Source organism: Octopus sinensis, linkage group LG10 (genome assembly GCF_006345805.1).
Source record: "Octopus sinensis linkage group LG10, ASM634580v1, whole genome shotgun sequence".
In the NCBI taxonomy this organism is placed as follows: Eukaryota; Metazoa; Mollusca; class Cephalopoda; order Octopoda; family Octopodidae; genus Octopus; species Octopus sinensis.
This window is the reverse complement of record NC_043006.1, coordinates 58,343,419-58,370,971: the sequence shown is the minus strand read 5'-3', so window position 1 is coordinate 58,370,971 and position 27,553 is coordinate 58,343,419. Positions and strand designations below refer to the sequence as shown.

Genomic DNA, 27,553 nt, shown 5'->3' with positions numbered 1-27,553 from the left:
GCTCCTTCGATGTCGCAATTGGAGCATATGACAGCACTGATATTTGCGACCTTATAGGGTTTTACATTCTGGAGACCCTGGGTAATAAATTCCTCTCTGTCCACTTTGGCTTGTATAGAGATGATGCCTTAGCCATCTGTCCACTTCAGCTTGTATAGAGATGATGCCTTAGCCATTCTTTAGATAGACTTAGAAAAGACATCATACACACCCTCAACAACCTTGGCCTTAAAATCACCATAGAGACTAACCTCACTGTGGTGAACTTCTTGGATGTCATGTTTGATTTAGATAGTGACAACTATAGACCATACCGCAAACGAAATGATAGGCTTTCCTACATTAATACAGCCTCCTGCCACCGACCCATGGTGTTCAAAAACCTAATAAAAGGTATCAGTAAACGGATTTCGATCTTATCTTCAAATAATGATATTTTTGATGCAGTGGCTCCCACTTACAATGAAGTGCTAGCGGCCAGCGGGTTCAAAGACCATATAGTATATACACCAGGATTGAGTAACCATAAAAGGAAATGCCACCGCAAGACCTTATGGTTTGCTCCTCCACTTCTCCCTAAATGTCCGGACATGCATAGGTAAGATTTTTCTTAGGTTGGTTGATAAGCATTTCACGTGATCGCACAAATATAGAAAGATCTTTAACAGATATATTTTAAGAATCTCTTTCAGTTGTGCACCCAATATTAAGAAAAAATTACTTAGCATTCCTAAACCACAGACAGTGGCAGGTTGTTCATGCAGGATTAGAAATGAATGCCCAGTGGACAGCCAATGTAACACCAAGGCTACAGTGTACCAAGCAAAGGTAGCCTCAAATAGAAGCAGCACAAATATCAATAACATCAATGCCAACACAGGGACACACACTAAATTTTATGTCGGATCTTGTGAATCCAAATTTAAAAATTCGCCTGAACAACCACAGATCTTCTTTCAGGGTCCCAGAGAGACACAACATAACACTTGCAGCATACATATGGCACCTAAAGGATTAACTTTAACATCAGGTGGAAATTACTGGAAACTTGTGGACCCTATTGCTATAGAACAGGACTATGTAAATTGTGTATGACAGAAAGATATATCATCCTTATGAACTCACATGAGCCAAGAGGCTACCTGAATTCCAGGATAGAAGCCGTGGGGAGTTGTCCACATTTTCGGAAATTTTTACTTCAAAATTGGAAAACCTAGCTATCAAGCGAAGGAAGACAACTTGCCTGGCCATAATTTTTTAAAGAGGGCTATTTCTTGAACTATCACCAGCGTTCTTGTGTTTTAAAAAAACATTCTATGCAGAGAACAGCTATTGTTTAGAGAAACTGAAGAGATGTCTTGTTCACACCAGATATGAAACCAATGGCTTTTTTCTAAACTGTTACACTACTAATACATTGAGTGATATGTTGTACTTCAGAAGATTTGTCAAGTTAAGTGGAATTGTAGTCATGGCCAATGCCAGTGTCATGTAACTGGCACATAAATAGCACTGTTTGAACATTGGGCATCTGTCTTTCTGTCTCTCTCTCTGCCCTTCTTTATCCATTTCTTTCTCTTGTTGCTTACACATGACCATTGTCCATCTTTCTTTTCTTCACGTGATCATCTTTCTTTTCTTTCAGGACTGTCCTAAGAACTGAACGTATCTTATCTCTCTTGTCAAAGAAAATATTTCTCCAGTATTCGCTATTTTACCTTTGTTCTGGTCCAATGACCCTCCATGTTTGTTTTTGTTTGGTTTCCTTGTATGTCTCCACTGTCCTGTTTTTGTTCCCAACTTTGACGCTCCATAAATCCCAAATTTTATTTTGGTACTTATAGGACCAACTGTCTTCGAAGACTCATGTTGTCATTCATTCCTCGAAATGAGGAGTAGACAGACAGCCGACAACTGATGAAGGGTCGTTCTTTATGTTACTTGTCCTGTTTTCCATTTGTTTCTCTTGTCTATATATTGAAGTCAGTTGTTTACATATTTCATGTTGTTTACTATTGGTGACGTCCTGTACCCATATATGCATATGTATACATATATATATGTGTATATGTATGTATATATATATGTGTGTGTGTGTTTATATATATATATATTATTTATATTATTATTTGATTGAATGCCACTCATACATTTCAAAGTGTGTGTGTATATATATATATATGTGTGTGTATATATATATATATATAAATTTATATATAGAGGGCATTATACATACATGCCCGATAGCATTATACATACATGCCACACGCTAAGAGGGACAATTAGTCATTTCTACCAAAAATATTACTAATCCCACCGAATGCAATTTTTCAAAGTAAGACATTTAATATATGTAAACTCACCCATGTGCTTCGTTGATGTTGATCAGTTAGCTGATCGGCTTAAGCGAGGCAGGGTCATTTATGTATGATACATCCAGGCCTGCTGATGAATACGTAAGTATGAAATCACTGTGATACAGGTCTATATTTTTTAAATGTCTTACTTTGAAAAATTGCATTCGGTGGGATTAGTAATATTTTTGGTAGAAATGACTAATTGTCCCTCTTAGCGTGTGGCATGTATGTATAATGCTATCGGGCATGTATGTATAATGCCCTCTATATATAAATTAATATGTTCAATAAGAAATAATTATTTTCGAAATTTTTTCTCTTATGAGGTTTTCACGCTATCTACCTGACAATTTCTTGTTAAGTTTTCCTTATTAAGTAATTGTCCTTAATTGCTAAATTTTTATTCCGAAAAAACTTTTCCTTTCCCGAAATGCAATTCGTAAAAAGTCTGACATTTACAGGATGTAATATATGTAAACTCACCCATGTGCTTCGTTGATGTTGATCAGTTAGCTGATCGGCTTAAGCGAGGCAGGGTCGTTTATGTATGATACATCCAGGCCTGCTGATGAATACGTAAGTATGAAATCACTGTGATACAGGTCTATATTTTTTAAATGTCTTACTTTGAAAAATTGCATTCGGTGGGATTAGTAATATTTTTGGTAGAAATGACTAATTGTCCCTCTTAGCGTGTGGCATGTATGTATAATGCTATCAGGCATGTATGTATAATGCCCTCTATATATAAATTAATATGTTCAATAAGAAATAATTATTTTCGAAATTTTTTCTCTTATGAGGTTTTCACGCTATCTACCTGACAATTTCTTGTTAAGTTTTCCTTATTAAGTAGTTGTCCTTAATTGCTATATATATATATATATATATATATATATATATATATTATATATATATATATATATATGTATATATATATATACATATATGTATATATATGCATACAGTGAAGGCACATGGTTCAGTGGTTAGAGCGTCAAGCTTACAATCATGAGGTTGTGAGTTTGATTCTCAGACTGGGCTGCATGTTGTGTTCTTGAGGAAGACACTTTATTTCATGTAGCTCCAGTTCACTCAGCTGTAGAAATGAATTATGTCACTGGTGCCAATCTGTATCAGCCTTTGCTTTTACCTTGGATAACATTGGGGGCATGGAGAGGGGAGGCTGGTATGCATGAGCGATTGCTGGTCCTCCATAAAAACAACCCTAGGTTGTGCATTTGCCAGTGAAGCAACTTTCTGCCCAGACTTGTACCCCGGAGGGGAACCTCTTAGGTGCACCCATGGTCATTCGTGTCCGATGGAGTTAAGTTTTTATATATACATACATATGTGTGAGTATGTATGTATGTGTGTATATATATATATGTATATATATATATATATATATATATATATATATATTGTATGTATGTATGTATGAAGTTTAAGTCATTTGAAGTATTCCCATAAGACGTTTAGAAATGAAAGGAAAAACTTGAGCTTGAGATGGCCATTTTTGCATGTGCCACTCGCAAAGCTTTTCTATTTATAAAAAGAAGAGAGAACATAACAATAAGCATTTCCTTCATAACTTTCATATAATATTTAAAAATATATTCAGACAATAAATAATTCAAGGGAAAACTAGCTCAGATTACCAGCTGAATGATCAGAAGTAACTTAAAATACTGGAATTTAATTATATAATTATGGATTTAATGATTTTTTTATTGCTAATGAAACAGCTGTTAAACTACTTAGGAAATTTATGCTTTTCTGCATTTTATTCTATATCTATTTGTATATCTGTTGGGCTTCTATTATAATTCCATTCAAATGTAGGGCAACACTGTATAGGAAATTTAAATCTATTCCTGTTACATCACTACTACTTTATTTCATTCATCTCTAGGAGAATGAAAGTCAAATGCTGGCTTTCGCAGGATTTGAACTCTGAAAGTAAACAGTCATAACTAAATGTTGCAGGCATTTAAGGACACTTTAACAATTCTGCCAATCCATTCCATATTTCATTTATACTACAACAGTGGCTCTCAACATTTTGTAGCTCTGTACCCCCTTTCATTGTATGGTGTTTTACACCCCCACTTGTCATGTTTTGCAAAATGAATAATGTCACACTGTGGTTTATTAATCATAATATTTTCGACTGTTATAGATTGGTGCAGGCATGGCTATGTGGTTAAGAAGTCCACTTCCCAACTATGTGGTCTTAGGTACAGTCCCACTGCATGGACCTTAAGCAAGTGTCTTCTATTATAGCTCCAGGTTGACCAAAGCCTTGTGAGTGAATTTAGTAGACAAAAACTGGAATGAGCCTGTCGTGTGTGTGTGTAACTTTTATATCTTGTGGTTTTGTGAATTGTTCTTCATTCTTGTAAAGTTGAACTTAGTTTATGGGGATTTTGTTGTTTGTAGAATTCTTGGTAGTCCTTCGGTGTTTGGTGATGACAGATCTGTGTTCTCAGTGATGAGAGTGCATGTGACTCTAGAGTCCAAAGCTGGAAGCACACAGGCACCCACAGGTGTCACAATGATAGTCTGTTGTTTGGATTAAGGTGGACGCTGTTCTGTGACGGCTGTTTCTTGCAACAGCAAGCCCCTGTTGCTGGTTCTCTTCAAAGGCAGCTGCTGCTTGTGAGGTGAGAGACTGTCATGTTGATCTATCTACTGCAGAGGCTTCAAGTTCACATGAACTAATGCCATTCCATTTGAGGTTGCTTTTCAGGTTGTCCTTATACCTCAGTTTAGGCCTTCCTTGTTTGTGTGAGCCCTGCATGAGCTTGCTGTACAACAGCTGTCTGGACATATATATTTTGTATTACATATATTGATACTGTGTGATTGTCTTCATTAGTAGTCTAGTTGTAGCTAGGATAATACTTAAATGTTTCTAGTTTTGGGAGGTTTTGTGACCTATAATATATATATGACAGGCTTGTTTCATTTGATGCTAACATGCCGGCTACAAACTTCTCTCACAAGGCTTTGGTCATGTGTGTGTGTATGACAGGAAGGGCATCAAGCTGTAAAAAAATCCAGCTGAACAAATTCCATCTGATCTGATCAAGACCTGGAAAAGTGTTTTGTTATATCACTATGGAAATTACTACTGCAGGTGACAACTTGTGTCAATGAGTCTATGTTGGACTTTGAAGTGTTATCAGTCTAGTTTTGCTCATTGATAATACAATGTCCAACTTATATTTTAATTTTGATAGATTCATCACCATCATAATACCCATTTCTCCGTGCTGGAATGGATTGAACTGTTTGATTGGATCCAACAACCTGCAGGGTTACATTGGGCTCCAATGTCATTTTGGCATAGTTGTTAATGGCTGGATGCCCTTCTTAATGCCACCCACTTTACAGTATGTACCTGGTACAATTTTTCATGGCACTAGTGAGGTCACCAAGTAACTTACTGGAAAAACAAAAAGAAAGGGGAAAACCCTCTCGACTGAGTGGAGTGTAGCTGAGAGAGTGGGAGATGGCTTTATGCCAGGTATTGAAGACTAAATTATGAGAGAAGGACTATCACAGATGTCTTGCTATAGAACTTCATATAATGTGGTTACCCCACATTATATGAGGCTGGATAGGAGGTAAGATGGTTGTAATGGGGTGCCAGTGTAGTCTCAGAGTACAAGAATGTGAGTTTAAGGGAGAATACAAACAATGGATCATGAAGGGGTGGAGAAGAAAGGGTGGGTAATTCATAATTGTGTGAGGCGAGTAACAGATGATTAGTGATGGGAGTAGAGGTGGATCTAGTGAGAGATGGACATTGATGGAGGTGTGGAAGCTATTTTTGAAAATGTCTTTAACCTGTTAACGTTTAAACTGGCCATATCTGGCCATAATATTCTACATGTTTTATGTTCAAACCAGTCAGATCTGGCCTCTTATACCTACCTTACAATGTCATTCTAAAAAGAAACAATCACATCATTGAAGTCATGAAGCTATGAGATAATGCTTGTTTAAGTCAAAACAAAGCAATACATTTGACAGATTAATCTGAACGCTAAAGTGTTATAATATATGCATTGGACTTGGTTTGAATATTTTTATTTCAAAGAAAACCATGCCCCACTCCACTAAACACTCAATTCCCATTTGACGTTTGTTGCTCTTTATGAACTCATACTGCTCCCTAGGGGCCACTACTGACCATGTTAAACTGCTCCCTCTTCTACTCCCATGTACTAAAATTTATATCAAACCATATGTAAAGAGAGTGTCAGGTAAATTACACCCCATCTCTTTTTTCTTCTGATAAAATTTGAACCTAGAAACATGTGGCATCAAGCCAGATGATAGTAAACATCTAAACCATATTTCTTTAGTAGTACACATTGTATAAAGTAACCGAAAATATGAAAACTGAGATTTTTACAAGAGCTATTCTCTTGGTACTTCATCTGGTATTTCCCCATGAGTATTAACAATGTAATTTGAGAGAAATAATGCATTTCTTATTTAGGGTACAATGGCTCAATGCTGCAGAATTTGTTTTGGAAAGAAGTGGGATAGACTTGTGTAATGTTCATGCTTTTCTCATGGGCATTAGTGATGCGTGCATATACACTAGGTTGTCTCTGATGAAGAATTAAACAGGGTTTCTAATCTTGGCACATCAGGATCTCACTTCTTGCTACTAAGTTATGATTTCTTATATATAAGACATACATGCTATGATACCTCATATACAAGACACACATGCTTCTTTTTGTTTCTGTATACCAAATCCACTCACAAGGTTTTGGTTGGCCTGAGGCTCTTGTAAAAGATATATGGCCAAAGTACTGGGCAGTGGAACTAAATCCAAACCATATTGTTAGGAGGCAAGTCTCTTAACTACACGTGCATACATGCACACATACATGCACATATACACACATGCCTGCACATGCATGTAGTGGATAGGTTTGAGGTCTGCTGTATCAGCTTCACCTATTCCTGCTGCTTAGTTTATTAACCTAATGAGAAATGGTCATTTATAAGATGGATTCAGACTAATATTGGATTTATGCAATAAATTTTGATAAAATTTTTGTTTTTAATCATGATTTTGGTTTGAAATTTCAGTTGCATAAAATTTAGATTTTTTTTTTTGTTGTTTTTGCACTATCCAAGATTCATTGTTGGTGGAATAAAATTTTGAAATTTAAAGGTAAAAACTAAATGGGAAAGTAAGCAGTGGTTGTGTCAGTAATACCAAAAAAATACCAAAAAAAGAAAAATGAGAAATAAGAAATTTAGGTAGTATGTAGAGAGGTGAGTTCCAATGTTTTAGGTCAGGCATTTGTTTGAAGAATTTGAACTGGTAAAATATTTAGATTATCTTATTGATTTAAATTAAAATTGCAGTTTTCCTTTTACTTAATTTCATTTCATGTTTGAACTGGAATTATAGTTTTTAAAATTAGTTTAGTTTTCTGTTTTACCTGGGTATTGTGCTATGTGAGATCATTTGTATTCAGTCACATTTTGTTTGAAAATTTAAACATAAACATAGCTGCAGGCATGGCTGTGTGGTAAGAAGTTTGGTTTCCAATCACATGGTTCTGGGCTCAATCCCACTGCATTGCACCTTGGGCAAGTGTCTTCTACTATAGCCTCAGGCCAACCAAAGCCTTGTTAGAAGATTTGATAGAAACCGGTTGTATTTATGTGTTTTTTCCTACACCGCTTGACAACTGATGTTGGTTGTTTACGTGCCCACAATGTAGCACTTTGGTAAAAGAGACTGATAGAATAATTATCAGGGGGTTGATTCATTTGACTAAAGATTCTTCAAGGTGGTGCCCCAGCATGACTGCAGTCTAATGACTGAAACAAGTAAAAGATAAAAGATAAACCAAACAGAGTCTCTAATATAGTTACTCAATTTGCTAGAAATAGCAGTAAAAATCCTCATTGAATTTTAAATAAGGAAGGATATATTAGACTTGTTTGAGATCAACTATATCTAAATTCAAAAGACAGGATGGTCATGACTGCTATATCTGGGCAGACATAGAATGGTTAAACAATACAAATTAACAAAATACCCCCCCTCCAATATTATTGTCAACACAAGCCACTTCTGCATGATAGCTCTTTCTGCTAGAAACTGCAGCCAAATCTCCCTCAGAATCCTACCCTGGTATCTTAAAAGAGCAAGGAGACAGCAGATAATGTTGTCCTACATAAAATATATACCCCCCACCATCATTATTGTCAACACAAGCCACTTCTGCATGATAGCTCTTTCTGCTAGAAACTGCAGCCAAATCTCCCTCAGAATCCTACCCTGGTATCTTAAAAGAGCAAGGAGACAGCAGATAATGTTGTCCTATATAAAATATATCTGAATAAAAGGCGGACTGCCTTTGATCATAGACCTGCTGGTTCAGGCTGACCTGGAACTAAACTAAGGCTAGCATATAAATATGTGTTTTATTGATTCTTTGATTTGTCATCAAAATGCAAATCGGAATTGGATTCTGTGTTTTTTTGAAAAAAAAAAAAAATTCTAATAAAATATAATCAGTAGAGCTTGAAGAGAATAATAATGGATTGAGTTAACAAATGATAATAGGTGGGGGTGGGGGGGGGGGAAGCAGTGTGTCAGTGAGAGAGGAAATATCTAGCATCTGGTGCTGATATGGATGTTTAGTTGAAAGGTTTGCTTTTCAACTGCATCACTTAGTGTTCGATCCTGCTGTGTGACACTTCAGGCAAGTGTCTTCTAAGTTCTACTACAGCCTTGTGAATAGATTTGTGAGATGGAAACCGAAAGGATGTATGTGTATGTATATATTTACAAATCAAGAGAGAGAGAGAGAGAGAGAGACATTTGTGTGTTTGTATGTGTATATGTGTGTCCATGTATATATACATACATACACACCAACTATATATGTGTACACTCTTTGATCTCTGTCGGCACCCTCTTTCATCTCTGTCGGCACCATCTTTGATCTCTGTCGGCACCATCTTTGATCTCTGTCGGCCCCCTCTTTGATCTCCGTCGGCACCCTCTTTGATCTCTGTCGGCACCCTCTTTGATCTCAGTCGGCACCCTCTTTGATCTCTGTCGGCAGCCTCTTTGATCTCTGTCGGCACCCTCTTTGATCTCTATCGGTACCCTCTTTGATCTCTGTCGGCACCCTCTTTGATCTCCGTCGGTACCCCTTTGATCTCTGTCGGCACCCTCTTTAATCTCTGTCGGCACCCTCTTTGATCTCTGTCGGCACCCTCTTTGATCTCTGTCGGCATCCTCTTTGATCTCTGTCGGCACCCTCTTTAATCTCTGTCTGCACCCTCTTTAATCTCTGTCGGCACCATTATTGATCTCCGTCGGCACCCTCTTTGATCTCCGTCGGTACCCCCTTTGATCTCTGTCGGCACCCTCTTTTATCTATGTCTGCACCCTCTTTAATCTCTGTCGGCACCCTCTTTGATCTCTGTCGGCACCCTCTTTGATCCCAGTCGGCACCCTCTTTGATCTCTGTCTGCACCCTCTTTAATCTCTGTCGGCACCCTCTTTGATCTCTGTCGGTACCCTCTTTGATCTCCGTCGGCACCCCTTTGATCTCTGTCGGTACCCTCTTTGATCTCCGTCGGCACCCCCTTTGATCTCTGTCGGCACCCTCTTTGATCTCTGTCGGTATCCTCTTTGATCTCTGTCGGCACCCTTATTGATCTCCGTCGGCACTCTCTTTAATCCCTGTCTGCACCCTCTTTAATCTCTGTCGGTACCCTCTTTGATCTCCGTCGGCACCCCCTTTGATCTCTGTCGGCACCCTCTTTGATCTCTGTCGGCACCCTCTTTGATCTCTGTCGGCACCCTCTTTGATCTCCGTCGGTACACCCTTTGATCTCTGTCGGCACCCTCTTTGATCTCTGTCGATACCCTCTTTGATCTCTGTCGGCACCCTCTTTGATCTCTGTCGGTACCCTCTTTGATCTCTGTCGGCACCCTCTTTGATCTCTGTCGGTACCCTCTTTGATCTCCGTCGGTACCCTCTTTGATATCTGTCGGCACCATTATTGATCTCCGTCGGCACCCTCTTTGATCTCCGTCGGTACCCCCTTTGATTTCTGTCGGCAACCTCTTTGATCTCTGTCGGCACCCTCTTTTATCTATGTCGGCACGCTCTTTAATCTCTGTCGGCATCCTCTTTGATCTCTGTCGGCATCCTCTTTGATCTCTGTCGGCATCCTCTTTGATCTCTGTCTGCACCCTCTTTAATCTCTATCGTCACCCTCTTTGATCTCAGTCGGCACCCTCTTTGATCTCTGCACCCTCTTTAATCTCTGTCGGCTCCCTCTTTGATCTCTGTCGGTACCCTCTTTGATCTCCGTCGGTACCCTCTTTGATCTCCGTCGGCACCCCTTTGATCTCTGTCGGTACCCTCTTTGATCTCCGTCGGCACCCCTTTGATCTCTGTCGGCACCCTCTTTGATCTCTGTCGGTATCCTCTTTGATCTCTGTCGGCACCCTTATTGATCTCCAGTGCCGGTAGCACATAAAAAGCACCATCCAAACGTGGCCGATGTCAGCGCCACCTTGGCTGGCTTCCATGCCGGTGGCACGTTAAAAGCACCAACCGATCGTGGCCGATGCCGGACCCCCTGGCACCTGTGCAGGTGGCACGTAAAAAGCACCCGCTACACTCGCGGAGTGGTTGGCGTTAGGAAGGGCATCCAGCTGTAGAAACTCTGCCAGATCAGACTGAAGCCTGGTGCAGCCCCCGGCTTCCCAGACCCCGGTTGAACCGTCCAACCCATGCTAGCACGGAAAACGGACGTTAAACGATGATGATGATGATGATGATGTATATGATATATATTTGTATATACATATGTATATAATATATATATATATATATATATATATATATATATATATATATATATATATAATATATATATATATACATGCATATATATATATTGGTGTATCTATGTATATATATATTTGTGTATTTAATAATTATTTGTATATATATATATGTGTATAATATATATTTGTATATATATATATGTTACCCCAACCCCCTGCCGAGCCCACACCCCACATGGGCTTTCCCCACCTCCCCACAACATCACACCACACTACACTACACCATACAACTTTACACATCACATCACAACACACCACCTGCAGCACACCACCCACATTACACATCACATCACAACACACCACCCACAGCACACCGCCCACACACCCATCCCCACATCTTTACACCTACACATTCATACACATATCATATCACAACACACCACTCACACACCCATCTCCATATCTTCACATCCACACATACATACATACACACGTCCAGACCACCAGCCCTCTTTCACATGCACATACTTACTCTCTTATACACACATGCACCTTCGTGTTGGGGCCACCTTCGTTTTGGGAGTCACTTGACTCCCCTACTATCTCCCCTACTATCCCTCTAGCATCTAACGTCTGACCTCTGACTTCTGCCTGAAGTCAGAACACCATGATAGACCGTTAGTTCCTACACGCATTTTTCTCTCCTTGTTTCTTTTCTGTGTATCTTTCTGTCAAAGAGCGTAGGCTCGAAATGTAAAAGACTTGTTCTATTTCTATTCCTGAGCGCCATACTAATACATTTGTTTGTTTGTACTCCACCTGCCTTCGTCTTTTGTTTATTTTCGTAAACCTTCTCGTTATATATACATATTTGTGTTTAATGTGTGTTTGTGCCTTGTCTTGCTAGCTGGTGATAGTTGTAAGTGTTGTTGTCACACAGGCAGTGTTATTCATTTGCAATCTTCTGTGAAAACATGTCAGGAGAGATATATGCTTGCTTGGAAGCAGGTGAGAGTTGGTGATACGAGGGACACGAAGCTGTTGGAAAATCTGCCTCAACAAATTTCATCAAACACATACAAGCATGGAAAAGTGTTCATTAAAACGATGATTCTGATAATGGAAGCTGTGAATGAAGGGTTTTGTTAGAAGTATATCTCCTCTTCTCATGGCATGCTAATATATTTCATTTTATTTTTTTATCTCCAGTCCAACTCATAAAGATAGTTTGATAAAATTCTTCTTATTCATGATCTTAATTAAGACCATATCAAGCTGCTCTGACTGCCACAATGACAAGAATAAAACTAATTTAGTTTTCACCATTCATCATAAGGTAATTTTATCTCAGCTTTGGTTATAACTGTGCATTGATATTAAATCCTTAGGTGACATAGAATCGTAAATTTTCTTTTAATATAAGAAAATGGACAATATTGTGTGACATTTATACCACTTTTAATGGAGTTTGCAGTGCATTGTGCTTTAAACTTGCAGCAACTGTGCATTTATTCTTTATGAATAAAGATTTGAACTAAAGATTTGAACAAGCTTGCATGTTCAGATAGACTATAGCAGCCCAATTCCTGCTCTAACTCTAAATTTAATATTATGTTTTGACTTGACATAAAGGTTCAGTATTTTAGTGCAAAGTAAGAAACAGCATATTTATGACTTTTATGCTTTTTCAAGGTCATTGAAAGAATAAGTGAAGCAAACTCACTTCGAATAGGATTGGAAATAAGTTAATAATCCCCTGCTCATTAAGATCATCTGTCTGCCTCTAAACTGCTCCCTATATTTACCTTAATATTGATTTCAAATTTTAGCACAAAGCCAGCAATTCTGGGTGAGGGACAAATTGATTACATCAGTCTCAGTGCTTGACTGGTGCATATTTTATAGACCCTGAAAGGATGAAAGACAAAATTGACCCCAGTAGAATTTGAAGTCGCAATGTACAGATTGACGAAATGCCGCTAAGTATTTTGCCAGCTCATTGCCTTATGACTCTAGAATCTGAGGAACCTGATGGTAGTGTGTGTTGGTAATAATTGGTCCAAAAGTGAGCTTGTAAAACAGCTTGATAAGTTTAGTTGTTCACATGAGGAGTGAAGAATCTAACAGAATTGATCTTAGCGTTTGTGATTTTGTGGTACACTGGAGATAAAGCCAAACATTTCTGGTATACTTTTTCTGGAAGCCTCCTCTCCCCTTAAATGTCTTATGGTAAAAAAAAAATTGAAAAAGCTAATACTTACCTAATTAATCATAATTGTATAGAACAGAAGTTAGCTTCACAACTACGTGATTTCAGTTCAGTTTCACTGTGTCTTGGGCCCACCAAAGCTTTAAGAGTGGATTTGGTGAGATGGGAGCTGCATTGCAACCCAATGTGTGTGTGTGTCTGATAGACAATCAGTGTTGGTTTATATCCCTGTAACTTAGTGGTCCAGTGAAAAGAGAGTAGTACTAGTACCAGTCTTGAAAATATGCACTGGGATTGATACGATCAACCTAATCCAGTCTTTGCAGTCATCACCTACTTTCCCTTCAATGCATATTTATCATTGATCATTCCTCAATCGTTGTTCTTCATTCATTATACTTGCAGTCCCATCTATTCCCCATCTCTAACCATCCCTTACATTCCTCATCCACTCGTGCACCTTCTACTCATCCTCACTCCCTCTTCAGTCCCCACTTCTGTTCACCTTCTTAATATCTCTCACATTCTATTTTCCAGCTCCACCCCAGTTACTCCCACTTACTCTTTTATAATTTGAGTAGCCTTGCAGCTTGTCTACAGCAAGACATCTGTTCTATTCTGGTCCTTTCTTTCATACTTTAATCTCAACCCAGAGCCATGTGGTTGGTAAGCAAGCTACTTACCACACAGCCACTCCTGCGCCTATGTTAACATTTATTTAATAAAAAGATTCTCAATCTAGGATGCAAGATGGCATTTCATCCCAGTGGTGGCATTGGTAGTGGGGGTGAAAATTGTTTTCCGGATTAAAATTATTAACTATCTCTTAAAAATTACTTATTAAGTACACTAAAGAGATTTATTATTCTACAGATGTAGATTTAACCTTTTTACGTTCATATTATTATTATTGATTTTCCTGTTTACAGTTTTTTCCTTCCTAATTGGTTCATGTTTTTTATGTACTGAGTCAAAAGTTTTCTTGTTTTTTTGTTTTCATTTCAATTAGTTGTTCATTCATAGTACTCTATGTCATTTAAAAGAATTAGTTGACTTTTTTTTTAGGCTGTGTGGTAAGTAGTTTGCTGTCCAACCACATGGTTTCAGGTTCAATCCCATGTGGCACCGTGGGCAAGTGTCTTCAGCTATAGCTCTTGGCAGCCAACCAAAACATTGTGAATGGATCTGGTTGATGGAAGCAAAAAAAAGGAACCTATTTTGTGTGTGTGTGTGTGCATGCGTGCGTGTTAGTATCTCCTTGCTTTGGCATTGTGTGAGAGCTGTTAGTTTGTGTTGTTATTGTGCAGGTGGTGTCTTTCATTTTCAGTCTTCTGACATATGCATGGCCCTAACAGGAAGGGCATCTGGTCATTGAAAATCCACCTTGACAAAATTTTGTTTGAACCACACAAGCATGGAAAAATGGACATTAAAAGATGATGATGGTGATAAGTGATGTGATATTAATTCTGTAGGATCTGTAAAATATTTTCTAGAATAGAATTTAGAAAAAGTTGAAAAACACTGCTTCACTGCTCATGTCATTTAACAAATATGTTTTGATTTTAATTATTATTATTATTATTATTATTAAGGTGGTGAGCTGACAGAATTGTTAGCATGCTGGGCCAAATACTTAGCAGAATTTCATCAATCTTTACATTCTGAGTTCAAATTCTGCTGAGGTTGACTTTGCTTTACATCTTTTTGGGGTCAGTAAATTAAATACCAGTCATGTACCTTTAGTAGAAAGGATTATTATTATTATTATTATTATTATTAAGATGGTGAGCTGGCAGAATTGTGGGCATGCTGGACAAAATGCTTAACGATATTTCACCTGTCTCTGTGTTCTGAGTTTAAATTCCGCCATGGTCAACTTTGCCTTTCATCCCCTTGGGATCGATAAATTAAGTACCAGTGAAACTCTGGGGTTGATGTAATCGACTAGTCCCCTCCCCCAAAATTTCAGGCCTTGTGCCTTTAGTAGAAAGGATTATTATTATTACATTCTGAGTAAAAATTTCACTGAAGTCTGCTTTACTTTTCATCATTTCAGGTTCGATAAAATAAGTACCAGTTGAACACTGGGGTTGATGTAATCGACTCATTCCCTCTCCCAAAACTGCTGCCCTTGTGGCAAAATTTGAAACGATTATTATTATTATTATTATTATTATTATATTGGATTGATTGATTTATGGAAAAGAACTGATAGAGAATAAATAACAACCTTGTTAGCTTGTTTGGCAGCGGTGGTGTGTTGTGTTGTGTTTTTTTTTTAGTTTTTGAGAAGAAACTGAAGAAAACTGGAAATGGTGAATGAATGAATATTTATAGAATAAATACCAGGTGCTTCTTCATGACTGAGACACATGTACTGGTTTGATGTGTTGTATGTTGGGAGGTGGAGGGGATGTGGAGGGGGAGGGGAGGGGCAGTGGAGAATGCTTTGAGGTAGCAGCATTTCAGGAGAAACATATTGAAAAAAAACACTGTAATGGTGACTGAATGTGTATTTACTGTCTTCTACCGCTACCACCGCCACTACCACCGCCACTACCACCACCACCACCACAATTGCTACCAGCAGCACCACCTTCACTCCTACCACCACTACTTGTCTGAGACGCATATTGATTTGATGGTTTCACTGATAGTTTATTGTGATCCATTAACAATTAACTGTTCAACAAAACATATATTGGTTGTTGCTGTTGTTGTTGTTTAGCCCCAGGTCAGCTCTGATAGAGCAGACCTGTGATCAAGAGACATTCCAGCTGTGATCATCACACTTTGTTTTAAGAATATGTAGAATTGTAGGATTACATTATTCAACATATCTTTTCCTTATTTAAGACAGTAGGGTGTAATTTGAAGAAGAATTTAGTTGTTATTTCAACAGATTGAGTGACTATGTGGCGTACCCATTGCATACTAGTTAGTCTGACATGATAAATATCGGATTTATGTTGAAAATAATGCTATTAAATCTACAGTCTCTTGTAGCAGTCACAGTTAATCTGCTTAATTTTTCTTTCATCAAAGAACTGTGTTGGTGAATGGAAATTCCTGTAACTATGGCATTAAACCATTGTTTGATGATAAGGTGGGGTGATGGTCATAGTGGGGTTACATAAGAGACAGATGGCTATTGGCAATGGTATTGAGTAATGAGCAGAGGGGTTCTATCACTGTTGTGGGTGTTTTTAGCTCAGCTCTAATCCTGCACAATCCTGCAGACCTGTGATCAAAGATGTTCTAGCTATGACTATCCTATTTTGGTTCCGATGTGCAGTGTATCCTAGACTACATTATCCAATCTGTCCTTTTTCTTTATGAAGGTAGAGTGGGTTTTTGCTGTTATTTCTACCAGTGATGTGGCTATATTGAGGCTCTCTTGGAAGTTGGTCTTAGGAATGTTTTAGCAGAGATAGGGCTGAGATCAATGTGTGTGGCTTAGAACTTAGAGAATCAGATAAAATACCACTAAGCATTTTGTCTGAAACATTAACAATTTTGCCAGTTTGCCATCTAATAATAATAATAATAATAATAATAATAATAATAATAATAGTAGTAGTAGTATTTCTAATTTAGGCACAAGGCCAGCTACTTTAAGTGGGGAGGCTTAGTTGATTTGCTGAATTGTCCTATTCATGCAGATGGTGATGTATGATCAGCTGTTAATAGGAAAATACAGCTAACATCTTCCTTTTTGTATTTCGTGTTCTTCTTCCTGCAAACAAGCTGTTGTAGCTCAATGCTCTCACATCATGTCAACTAATTTTTGCAAGTGTCACAAGTGAAGGGTATGAAAGAGATCATATCTCATACTCTTACAGTGTTTGTCATATTGCAGCATTACCCACACTTCTCTCGACTAGTATATTGATGCCCGGTACTTGGTCTAATTGACAGGCATGTTGGTGTCTATTATATTGTGCATGTTCCAAGATGACCAGTATCCTGGTATTTTATGTTGTACATGGTGCAATTTTGACTAGTATGTGTGTGTTTTATACTGCACTTGGTTCACTTTGACCAGTACACTAGTCTCTCTCTATATAAACGGCAGTTTGTCTCTGTGTGTTTCTGTGTGTCTGTTTGGTTGTACCCTCACCCTGACCACGGCTTTCAACCGATTCTGATGAAACTTGACACACACATAGCCCAATGTCATAATTCAAAACTAACGCCGCGAAAATTTTGAAAAGTTCCCCCAGTTCTGAAAAAAATCGATAAATTCGACATGGGGTCGAGAATCAGAAACACAAACCACAGACTGTCTAGGGGATGCAACTTGACCTTTTTTAACTCTCAAAAAAAAATTTACCATCATTTTTTTCCATTTTTTTGCTATTTTTTGGCTATAACTCTCTAAAAATGCTTTATAGTTATTTCCCTTACAAACCTGAGCAACGCCGGGCGATACTGCTAGTATCTTATATTGTTCATGATACAGATTGACTAGTATTTTGGTGTCTTCTCAGTGTTATGAAAGACAATAAAAGCTAATTTAAACCTTTAGCATTCAAACTGGTCATATCCAGCCTAAATATTCTACCTCCTTTATGTTCAGACCAGCCAGATTCAGCTTCTTGCACCTACCCTACAATATCACAGCTACGACATAATGCATGATTAATTTAAAGCAATGGGAATGAATAAGCATTATATTTGACAGAACAATTTGAACGCTAAAGGGTTAAACTATAGTTTCATAGAAGTTTTTGCTATATATATATATATATACTTATGTGTACCTTTTCGTTCTTTGGACACTAAAACTCTGCTTGCGAAGACCTGTTGAGGCAAGTGAAATCAAAATCAAAATCGATGAATGGCGTCCGTGCTAGCGGGGTGCAAAGAGCACCATATGAGTGTGATCATTGACAGAGTGGCTAACCGGCTTCGTGCCAGTGGCACTTAAAAGGCACCATTCGAGCGTGATCGTTACCAGCATTGCCTTACTGGCACTTGAGCCCCATGCTAGTAGGGTATTAAGAGCACCATCCAAGCTTGATCATTGCCAGAGCAGCTATCTGGCCTCCGTGCCGGTGGCATGTAAAAGACACCATTCGAGCGTGATCGTTACCAGCATTGCCTTACTGGCACCTGTGCCGGTGGCATGTGTAAAAGATTTGAGCGAGGTCGTTGCCAGTACCGCCTGACTGGCCCCGTGCCGGTGGCACATAAAAGCACCCACTTCACTCTCGGAGTGGTTGGCGTTAGGAAGGGCATCCAGCTGTAGAAACTCTGCCAGATCAAGATTGAAGCCTGGTGCAGCCATCTGGTTCGCCAGCCCTCAGTCATTTGTCCAACCCATGCTAGCATGGAAAGCGGACGTTAAATGATGATGATGATGGTATATATATATATATATATATATATATATATACATATATATATCTGTGTAAGGCATATTTGTTTGTAGTTTTTGGAAATTCAACAGAGGGTGGAAAGGCAGTTTAGTGAGGGATATTTTTGGAAGAATACATGCAGTATTTGGTGCAATGTTCTGTGGTTTATTTGTGCAAAAATAATTAATAAAATATCCAGTTTTGTATGGTTGTAATTGAATTGGTTGAAAAAATGTCAAAGTGTATTTATTCATTCATGATCACTGGAACAATACAATACAACCTCTGTCTCCAGCAGTGACCTCTACTTAACTACGGTTCTATTTTGGTTTGGTGGAATCAGTAACCAAAATGATGGGCACAATCATCAGTGATAAAACTAGTCTTCCCTTTTGTTACCATATTTCTGTTGAAATACATTGCTTTTGTTTCGATTAAGTTTGAAAATAATGCAGGATTTAGTAATATAACTGTCATTAATAATCTGGCGTGTAAAACATAAAGTAGTGTGAAATTTTTATTGGAGGTTAAATTTAGATCACTCTAAAACAGTAAGTTCGTATCATAGAACCAAGGATGATCATATGGCAGTTGGCATCAAAAGGGCTCACTATGTTGATTCAATTATTGTTGACTCTAGAATGTTCTGTGAAAAACACGGCATTAACATCTTTTGATTTTGATGTTGCTTTTTGATGCTCAGACCAAAGCTAGCACTGATTGACAGACTAGGAACAACAAAACATTCCAATTACATTTTTAGAGATGAAAGTCATATGTATTCTGTCTGTTATTTAACAACAATGAAATAAATGTGGATTGAATAAATGCTAAAGATTTACTGTTTGGTTGACAAAATGATATTGTACTAAATTCCATAGTTATTTTGAAAATTGTAAGATAGGATTATATATTTTTCTGAAGCATTTTAGTGTATGTTCATGTTGACTGTGATAGCATTTCCTATCCTTACATGCTCTTTAATAAGCGCATGCGTGTGTGCGTGCACACACACAGACACACACTCTGTGAGACTATGTAGAAAAATGTAATTGTTCAACCTCTGCTTTTGTTTTAATAAATTACAGAATCAAATATGCATATAATTTTTGACTTACCCTATTGTGTGTGTGTATGTATGTATATATATATATATATAACTGGCTTCTGTGCCAGTGGGCACGTAAAAGGGCACCATTCGAGTGTAATCGTTGCCAAAGTCGCCTTCTGGCACCTGTGCTGGTGGCATGTATAAAAGGATTCGAGTGAGGTCGTTGCCAGTACCGCCTGACTGGCCCCCGTGCCAGTGGCACGTAAAAAGCACCCACTACACTCTCGGAGTGGTTGGCATTAGGAAGGGCATCCAGCTGTAGAATCTCTGCCAAATCAAGACTGGAGCCTGGTGCAGCCATCTGGTTCGCCAGCCCCCAGTCAAAATCGTCCAACCCATGCTAGCATGGAAAGCGGACGTTAAATGATGATGATGATGATGATATATATATATAATATAAAATCTGTTCTGTGTGTGTGTGTCTTCTAGGATCTCGGGCATCCTCCATCCGTTTGCGCTCAAATTTGATATGCAGATACTGACAGTATCAGGACGTGTATAAGTCTTGAAAAAATTACAAAAATCGATTCCAGGTTAGAATGTGATCGATAAAGCCGTGGGAATGTAAATTTGTACACGCAAGTACATCAGCTGTTGCGATGTACTTACTGGTACTTTAAACTCTTCGGTTGCATATTTGTGTGAATAAAATCGTTTTTCTTTGGAATAGAAAAAAAGTCTATCTTTATTTATTCTTTTGTTGGCGTCTCAAATTTAGGCTAAATCAGTGTTTCTCAAAGGGGAGGCCTATGGCACGGTTGGACAAGTTCTTTTGAGAAAATTTGGTTTAAATGTTTGACAACTCAGCACCGTCCATTGGACGGGGGAAGAAGGGGGCTTTTGCTTGTATATACATATATATGGTTCAAAAGTACAGAAAACAAAAGACAGATACTGGTGAGCAAACAGCAAGCAGGTGTAATAGTTTGATGCTTGGGAAAAATAGAAAAATCTTTGATATTTTGAGCTTCCGCTCTTTGATAGAAAGGGATGAGAGGGGAAAAAATTGAAGAGAGAGCGAGAGAAAAAAGTGTCGGGATCAGCAGATCCATACACACACACACACACGCGCACACACACACACACACTGCATACACACACAAAATACCTTGGAATCCCTACAGTTTCTACCAAATTCACTTGGCCAGCCCAGGACTTTAATAGAAGACACATGTCCAAGGTGTCCTGTAGGAGGATTGAACCCAAAGGTGCAAGCTTAGCTGTGTGATTGAGAAGTATCTATCTGTGTGTGTGTGTGCCTCTTTATCTTGACATTGTGTGTTAGTTGTCATAGAGTGTCACTGCCATAAAAGCAGTGTCATTCACTTCAAGGAATTCCATGAAACCATGTCTGGCAATGGGAGGAAATATTACCTTGTTTGGAAACAGGTGAGGGTTGGTTACGGGAAGGGAATCCAGCTGAGAAAAATCTGCATGAGTAAACTCCGAATGAGCCATGCAAGCATGGAAGAGTGTATGATATAGCAATGATGATATCAAAACAGAGAGAGAGAGAGAGAGAGGAGAGAGAGAGAGAGAGAGAGAGAGAGAAGGCATTTAGAAACTTTAGATATAAATGAACTTGTTTTCAGATTATTATTATTATTATTATTATTATTATTATTATTGGTTTTTTTTTTGGTAAAAAAGAATATTGGTATTCCTCTTTTCAGACCTGCATTGACTGTGATGTATAACAATGAAGTTAATGTGAACTGACATTTGCCATGGCATCTCCATCTGGTTTGGATTCCGAAGAGTTTCCTGTTCTTCAGAATGTTTTTGAAAATGGATTACCCAGTGTTGGTGCTCTTGATGGTATCATGGCACATATTGACCAGAAACTCCATCAGAACTCAAGAGAGTAAGTTCTTTCTCAAGTAACCAAGATTTATATATTTGAGTTAAATTTTTCCATCTCTCTCACTCCCATGTTTTTGGGTTTTGTTTATTATTTTTCGTATTCTTTATTCTAACATTCTGCCATTCTATTATTTCTGACTCTGTTCTATTAGTAGATGATTCATCTTCTTCCTCTTCTTAAGAAAAAAAAGGAGATGAAAAGAGAGAGAGAGAGCAAGAGAGTGAAAGGAAAAAAAAAAAATCCATGGTGATGATGGTGGTGGTAGTTGGGTGGTGATGATGATTTCATAGAAATTTTGCCAAAACAGACAAAGAGCATGGGCAGTCTTTGAGCTGGTCAGCTCCTGTCAAACCGTCCAACCCATGCCAGGTTGTTAAAAGATGATGATGTTGAAAGTAAAGCGGTGAGCTGGCAGAATTATTAGCATGTTTGGCAAAATGCTTAGCAGGGTTTTGTCCATCTTTATGTTCTGAGTTCAAATGCTGCTGAAGTCAACTTTGCCTTTCATCTTTTTGAGGTTGATAAAGTAAGTCCCAGTTGAATACTGGGGTCATTGTAATCAACTTAGCCCTTTTCCTGAAATTACCGGCCATGTGCTAAAATGGAAAATCAATATAAATATATGATATATATGTAATATATATATATATATATATATATATATATATATAGAGAGAGAGAGAGAGAGAGTCTTTTATTCTTATATATGTTTCAGCCCTAAGGCTGTAGCCATGCTGGGGCACTGCCAGTGGAAACTCTTGTCACAAGTGTACTGGATGCTTTTTACATGTTACCAGCACTAATGGGGTCACCAAGTACCTTGCAAGGCAAGACCCCTCAACTGAAGTAATATCCCCTTCAGTTGACAGGGATATTACACAAATAAATTTACAGTTTTTGTTGGGAGTAGCATAAAATCAGTTGAAGAGAAAATGTGGTAGGGAGGAATGAGATAGAAAAATATACATGGTCTACAAACTATATGAACTCATGGGCCAACTTTTGCCATTTAAGATACACCATATATTTAAGATCTATGTTTTCACTACACTGTCAAATTTACTGGAAAAGAGTACTTCCGAGAAAGCCTATGAGCCCTTGAGCAAAGGGGAGGGAGTGCAACCTGATTGGGACATCACTACTGTCATCCACTGAACAATGTTAGATGAATACATATTGAATCATTGTTTTACAGCCAGATGTCCTTCTTGTCACTAACCCTTACCTATCTTTAAAGTAAGGGAGTTTTCATTTACTCATTTTTAAAAGCTCATAGCTAGTGGATGATTTATTGAAAGGGCTATATCAACAGACATCACTGTCTGTAGTTTGCACTCACAATCACACACAAACACACACGCTGATATTGCTTGAGATGACCTGTATATTTAAGTAAAAATGACTCCCTAAAAGTATGTCTTTTATGTGTAAACCCCTCTTCCACACAACTCATCTTCCTACCACCCCTCCCTCTCTCCAGCCACTCATGTTTACCACTCACTGCATTTCTTTTTTTCCTATGTGGAGGTGCATGGCTTAGTAGTTAGGGTGTTGGACACCTGATCATTAAGATTGTGGTTTCAATTCCTAGACCAGGCAATGCATTGTTTTCTTGAGCAAAACACTTCATTTCACATTGCTTCAGTCCACTCAGCTGGCAAAAATGAGTAATTCTATGGTAATTCTTACCTGTCCAGGTGAGAAATTTCTATGTCATGGAAACTGGGTAAACTGGCCCTTATGAGTCAGCATGACTTGAAGTTGCCTTTACCTTTACTTTGTTTCTTCTCTCCTATTTCCCATTCTCCTTTTGTACTCTCGCAAGCTTAACTGTGCACAATTTGTCCTTAATGAATCTCTCTCTCCAACGTCTCATCTTCCTAAACCCCTCCCTCTACCTGTGTTCACTCTCTGCATTCTCCTCACCACCATCTCCCTTTCTTCTTTTGCACCCTCGTGAACTAACCTGCCCGTTCACCTTATCCAGTCCTCTGTACTACGTATATACATCTCCCTGTAACTTGAGGGTGCACGCTGACACATCTTCACCATCTACTCTCTCCCTTGTCTTTCCAGCTGGGGTAGCCATGTATCTCCTCTATAGCAAAGCATCTGTTACTGTCCCTCTATCATACCATAGCCTTTCATCACCTGACACAGAGCCATCTTCCTCAATACTACTCCCCAGCTTCAATTAAAAGGTCTTGTCTTGCATGTTGCTTAGGGACCTAACTAGTGCTGGTGCCACATGAAAAGTACCTAATACACTCTGTACAGTGGTTGGTGTTAGGGAGGACAACCAACTGATGAAACCATGCCAAAGCAGACACTAGAGCTTGGCACTGTCCCTTGGCCTACCAGCTCCTGTCAAGCCATCCAACCCATGCTGGTATGGAAAGTAGACATTAAAAGATGAAGATGGTGATGATAACAGGCTTTGTATAGCTTCTGTCTACCAAATTCACTCACAAAGCAATGGTTGGCCTGGAACTATATAGTAAAAGACATTTGTCCAAGGTGCTGTTTAGTGGAACTAAATCTTAATTCTTGTGTTAGAGAAGTGAATATCTTTGTGACAGCAAATACACACACACTCACACACACGTTTTGTAAATTTCATCTTTAATAGTGGGATGTCATTTAACCCTCTAGCATTTAAACTGGCCATATCCGTCCCCAAATATTTTACAAGTTTTATGTTCAAAGTGATCAGATCTGACCTCTCACACCAACCATACAATGTCATTCTAAAAATAAACAACCACACCATTGAAATGTCGAAGCCACAGAATAATGCATAATTAATTCAAAACAATGTTAATTAATAAGCATTACATGCAACAGAGTAATCTGAATGCTAAAGGATTAAGGGAGATTTGGCTGTTATTTCTAGCATATTGATTGACCATGTAGATCGGTAGTTCCCAACCGTTTTTTTTATTTATGGGCCCCTTTGATTAGTATTCGATCCTGGTGGACCCCCCTTAGCCATTTCCCTCTCTCTCTTTCGGAGAGGCACTGAGCAGCTATACGCACATATACACACACGGCAGTAACTTCCACCTACCGAATTCAATCACAAAGCTCCGGTCAGCTCGGGGCTATAGTGGAAGACACCTGCCCAAAATGCCACGCAGTGGGACTGAACCCGGAACCATGTAGCTAGGAAGCAAGCTCCCTAACCACACAGCCATGCCCGCGGTTGTTTAAAAACTTCTTTTATAGATAATCTTTTAAAGTTTCTAATTTGTTTTTCACACATTAACTTGTGTAGGTTGAACTTTGTAAAACATTGGAGAAAGAAACCTAGCTGTCTTTTGTAATAAATGCATCTAAAGCAAAAATCTTTTAAGGACCTTAAAATACTAACATAGATCCCCAGTTTGGTATTTTGCTTGTGTGGAACCCCCAAAATTTTAGATGGACCCCAGTTGAGAGCCTCTAATGTAGATACTGCCTTGTTGGACAAGCAACTGATCCTGTGGTAGAGATTTCTCTGTGTTTCACAGTCATATTCAAACACTGGAGCTAAGCAACAACAGCTATTTATTTACATTTATTTAGAAACTAGCAGTATCGCCCGGCGTTGCTTGGGTTTGTAAGGGAAATAACTATATAAGCATTTTTAGAGAGTTACTTCCCTTATATAATAGCCAAAAAATGAATTAAAAATGGGAAAAAATGATGGTAAATTTTTTTTTAAATTGTAGACTCATCGTGGACGTGCGCTAATACCCAGAAGGGGTCGATATGAATCACAACTATAAGATACCCGCTTTTGGTTAAACTGCACCGCAAAATGTGGGAGTAGTTAGGAATCTAAATTGTAGGAGACAGACACACAACTTCACTTTTATATATAAAGATGTATATGAACCACCTCCTCACTCTACTCCACTTCCAGTTGACCTTACTATATGTTTCTAGTCATCGTCTGTAAGTGATTATATCAATAAGATATAGTGATGTCTCCTTTTGTAGACATCATCACCCATTGCTCTGCCCTGCTTATTGCATTATCTTTTCTTAGTATTGATCTCACCTTTCAGGCTGAACATTAGCTTCATTGATCTCAACAGCATGGAAGGGCTGACAAAGGTCAAGGCAACTGCTTCACCTCCTCCTTCTACTAAATAATGATGATGATGATAATAATTGTAATGGGAAGCACTCGGTTAATACGACAAGGGTTCCGGTTGATCCGAATCAACGGAACAGCCTGCTCGTGAAATTAACGTGTAAGTGGCTGAGCACTCCACAGACACGTGTACCCTTAACGTAGTTCTCGGGGATATTCAGCGTGACACAGAGAGTGACAAGGCCGGCCCTTTGAAATACAAGTACAACAGAAACAGGAAGTAAGAGTGAGAGAAAGTTGTGGTGAAAGAGTACAGCAGGGATCACCACCATCCCCTGCCGGAGCCTTGTGGAACTTTAGGTGTTTTTGCTCAATAAACACTCACAACGCTCGGTCTGGGAATCGAAACCGCGATCCTATGACTGCGAGTCCGCTGCCCTAACCACTGGGCCATTGCGCCTCCACATAATTGTAATAGTGATAATAATAATAATAATTTCAAATTTTGGCACAAGGCCAGTAATTCCGGTGGAGGGGGCATGTTGATAGCATTGACCCCAGTACTAAACTAGTACTTATTTTATCAACCCCGAAAGGACGAAAGGCAGAGTCAGCCTCAGCAGAATTTGAACTGAGAACGTAAAGATGGATGAAATGCCACTAAGCATTTTCCTGGCATGCCAACAATTCTGCCAGTTCCCTTCCTTACTGAAATACTAGATATACTCTTTACTCTTTACTCTTTTACTTGTTTCAGTCATTTGACTGCGGCCATGCTGGAGCACCGCCTTTAATCGAGCAACTCGACCCCGGGACTTATTCTTTTGTAAGCCCAGTACTTATTCTATTGGTCTCTTTTGCCGAACCGCTAAGTAACGGGGACACACCAGCATCGGTTGTCAAGCAATGCGAGGGGGGGACAAACACAGACACACAAACACACACATGCATAGATATATATATACATATATACGACGGGCTTCTTTTCAGTTTCCGTCTACCAAATCCACTCACAAGGCTTTGGCCAGCCCGAGGCTATAGTAGAAGACACTTGCCCAAGGTGCCACGCAGTGGGACTGAACCTGGAACCATGTGGTTGGTAAACAAGCTACTTACCTCACAGCCACTCCTGCGCCTATCTTTATGAAAATGCAACAGTTGGAATGCCTTTGGCAGTAGGTCTGCCTGATCAGAGCTGATTTAGGGCTAAACAACCAGAACCACTTCAACGACAGTTCCTGTCTGTCTTCTGACCTAATCTCCATTCTTACCCCCCCCCCCGCCTTCAGAACTTGTTAGTTATATCATCTTGGTAACAGAATATTAATAATAATAATAATAATCTTCTTTGCTTCTCACCTCCACCTACAGAATGTTTACAATGAGAGGTATAAATATGGTTGTGTAACTGCCAGACATGCTGAACTCTGTTGAACCCATATGCTAGTTTAATTAATATAATTAGTAAATAAAGTACTATTGATAACTAATTAGTAACATAAATATCTTGGTGCTTCAATTATCTATTACAGCATCTCTGCATTGAGCTGTTTTCTGACTATTTTTAAGTCTTAAAATGAAGCCTGAGTTGATCTGTAAGTACAAGTGTGTGTGTGTGCGCGCACATACACACACAATGCACTAACCAACACATACATGCAAGAGCCTATATACACACAAATGCACCAACCTCCACACCATTGCACAC

The 27,553-nt window shown here is 38.7% G+C and overlaps 1 protein-coding gene across 4 annotated transcripts in view; it reads left to right on the top strand.

The window, feature by feature from the left end:
- The window catches only part of LOC115216410 (uncharacterized protein KIAA0825), a 155,463-nt gene that overhangs the window by 25,306 nt on the left and 102,604 nt on the right, over window positions 1-27,553 (top strand). For all 4 annotated transcript variants that reach the window (XM_036506710.1, XM_029785721.2, XM_029785723.2 and 1 more), the window contains exon 2: window positions 21,577-21,767. In XM_036506710.1, the coding sequence (XP_036362603.1) occupies window positions 21,631-21,767 (137 nt within the window). In that variant the 5' untranslated portion in view covers window positions 21,577-21,630. The remainder of the gene's footprint in view (window positions 1-21,576; window positions 21,768-27,553) is intronic.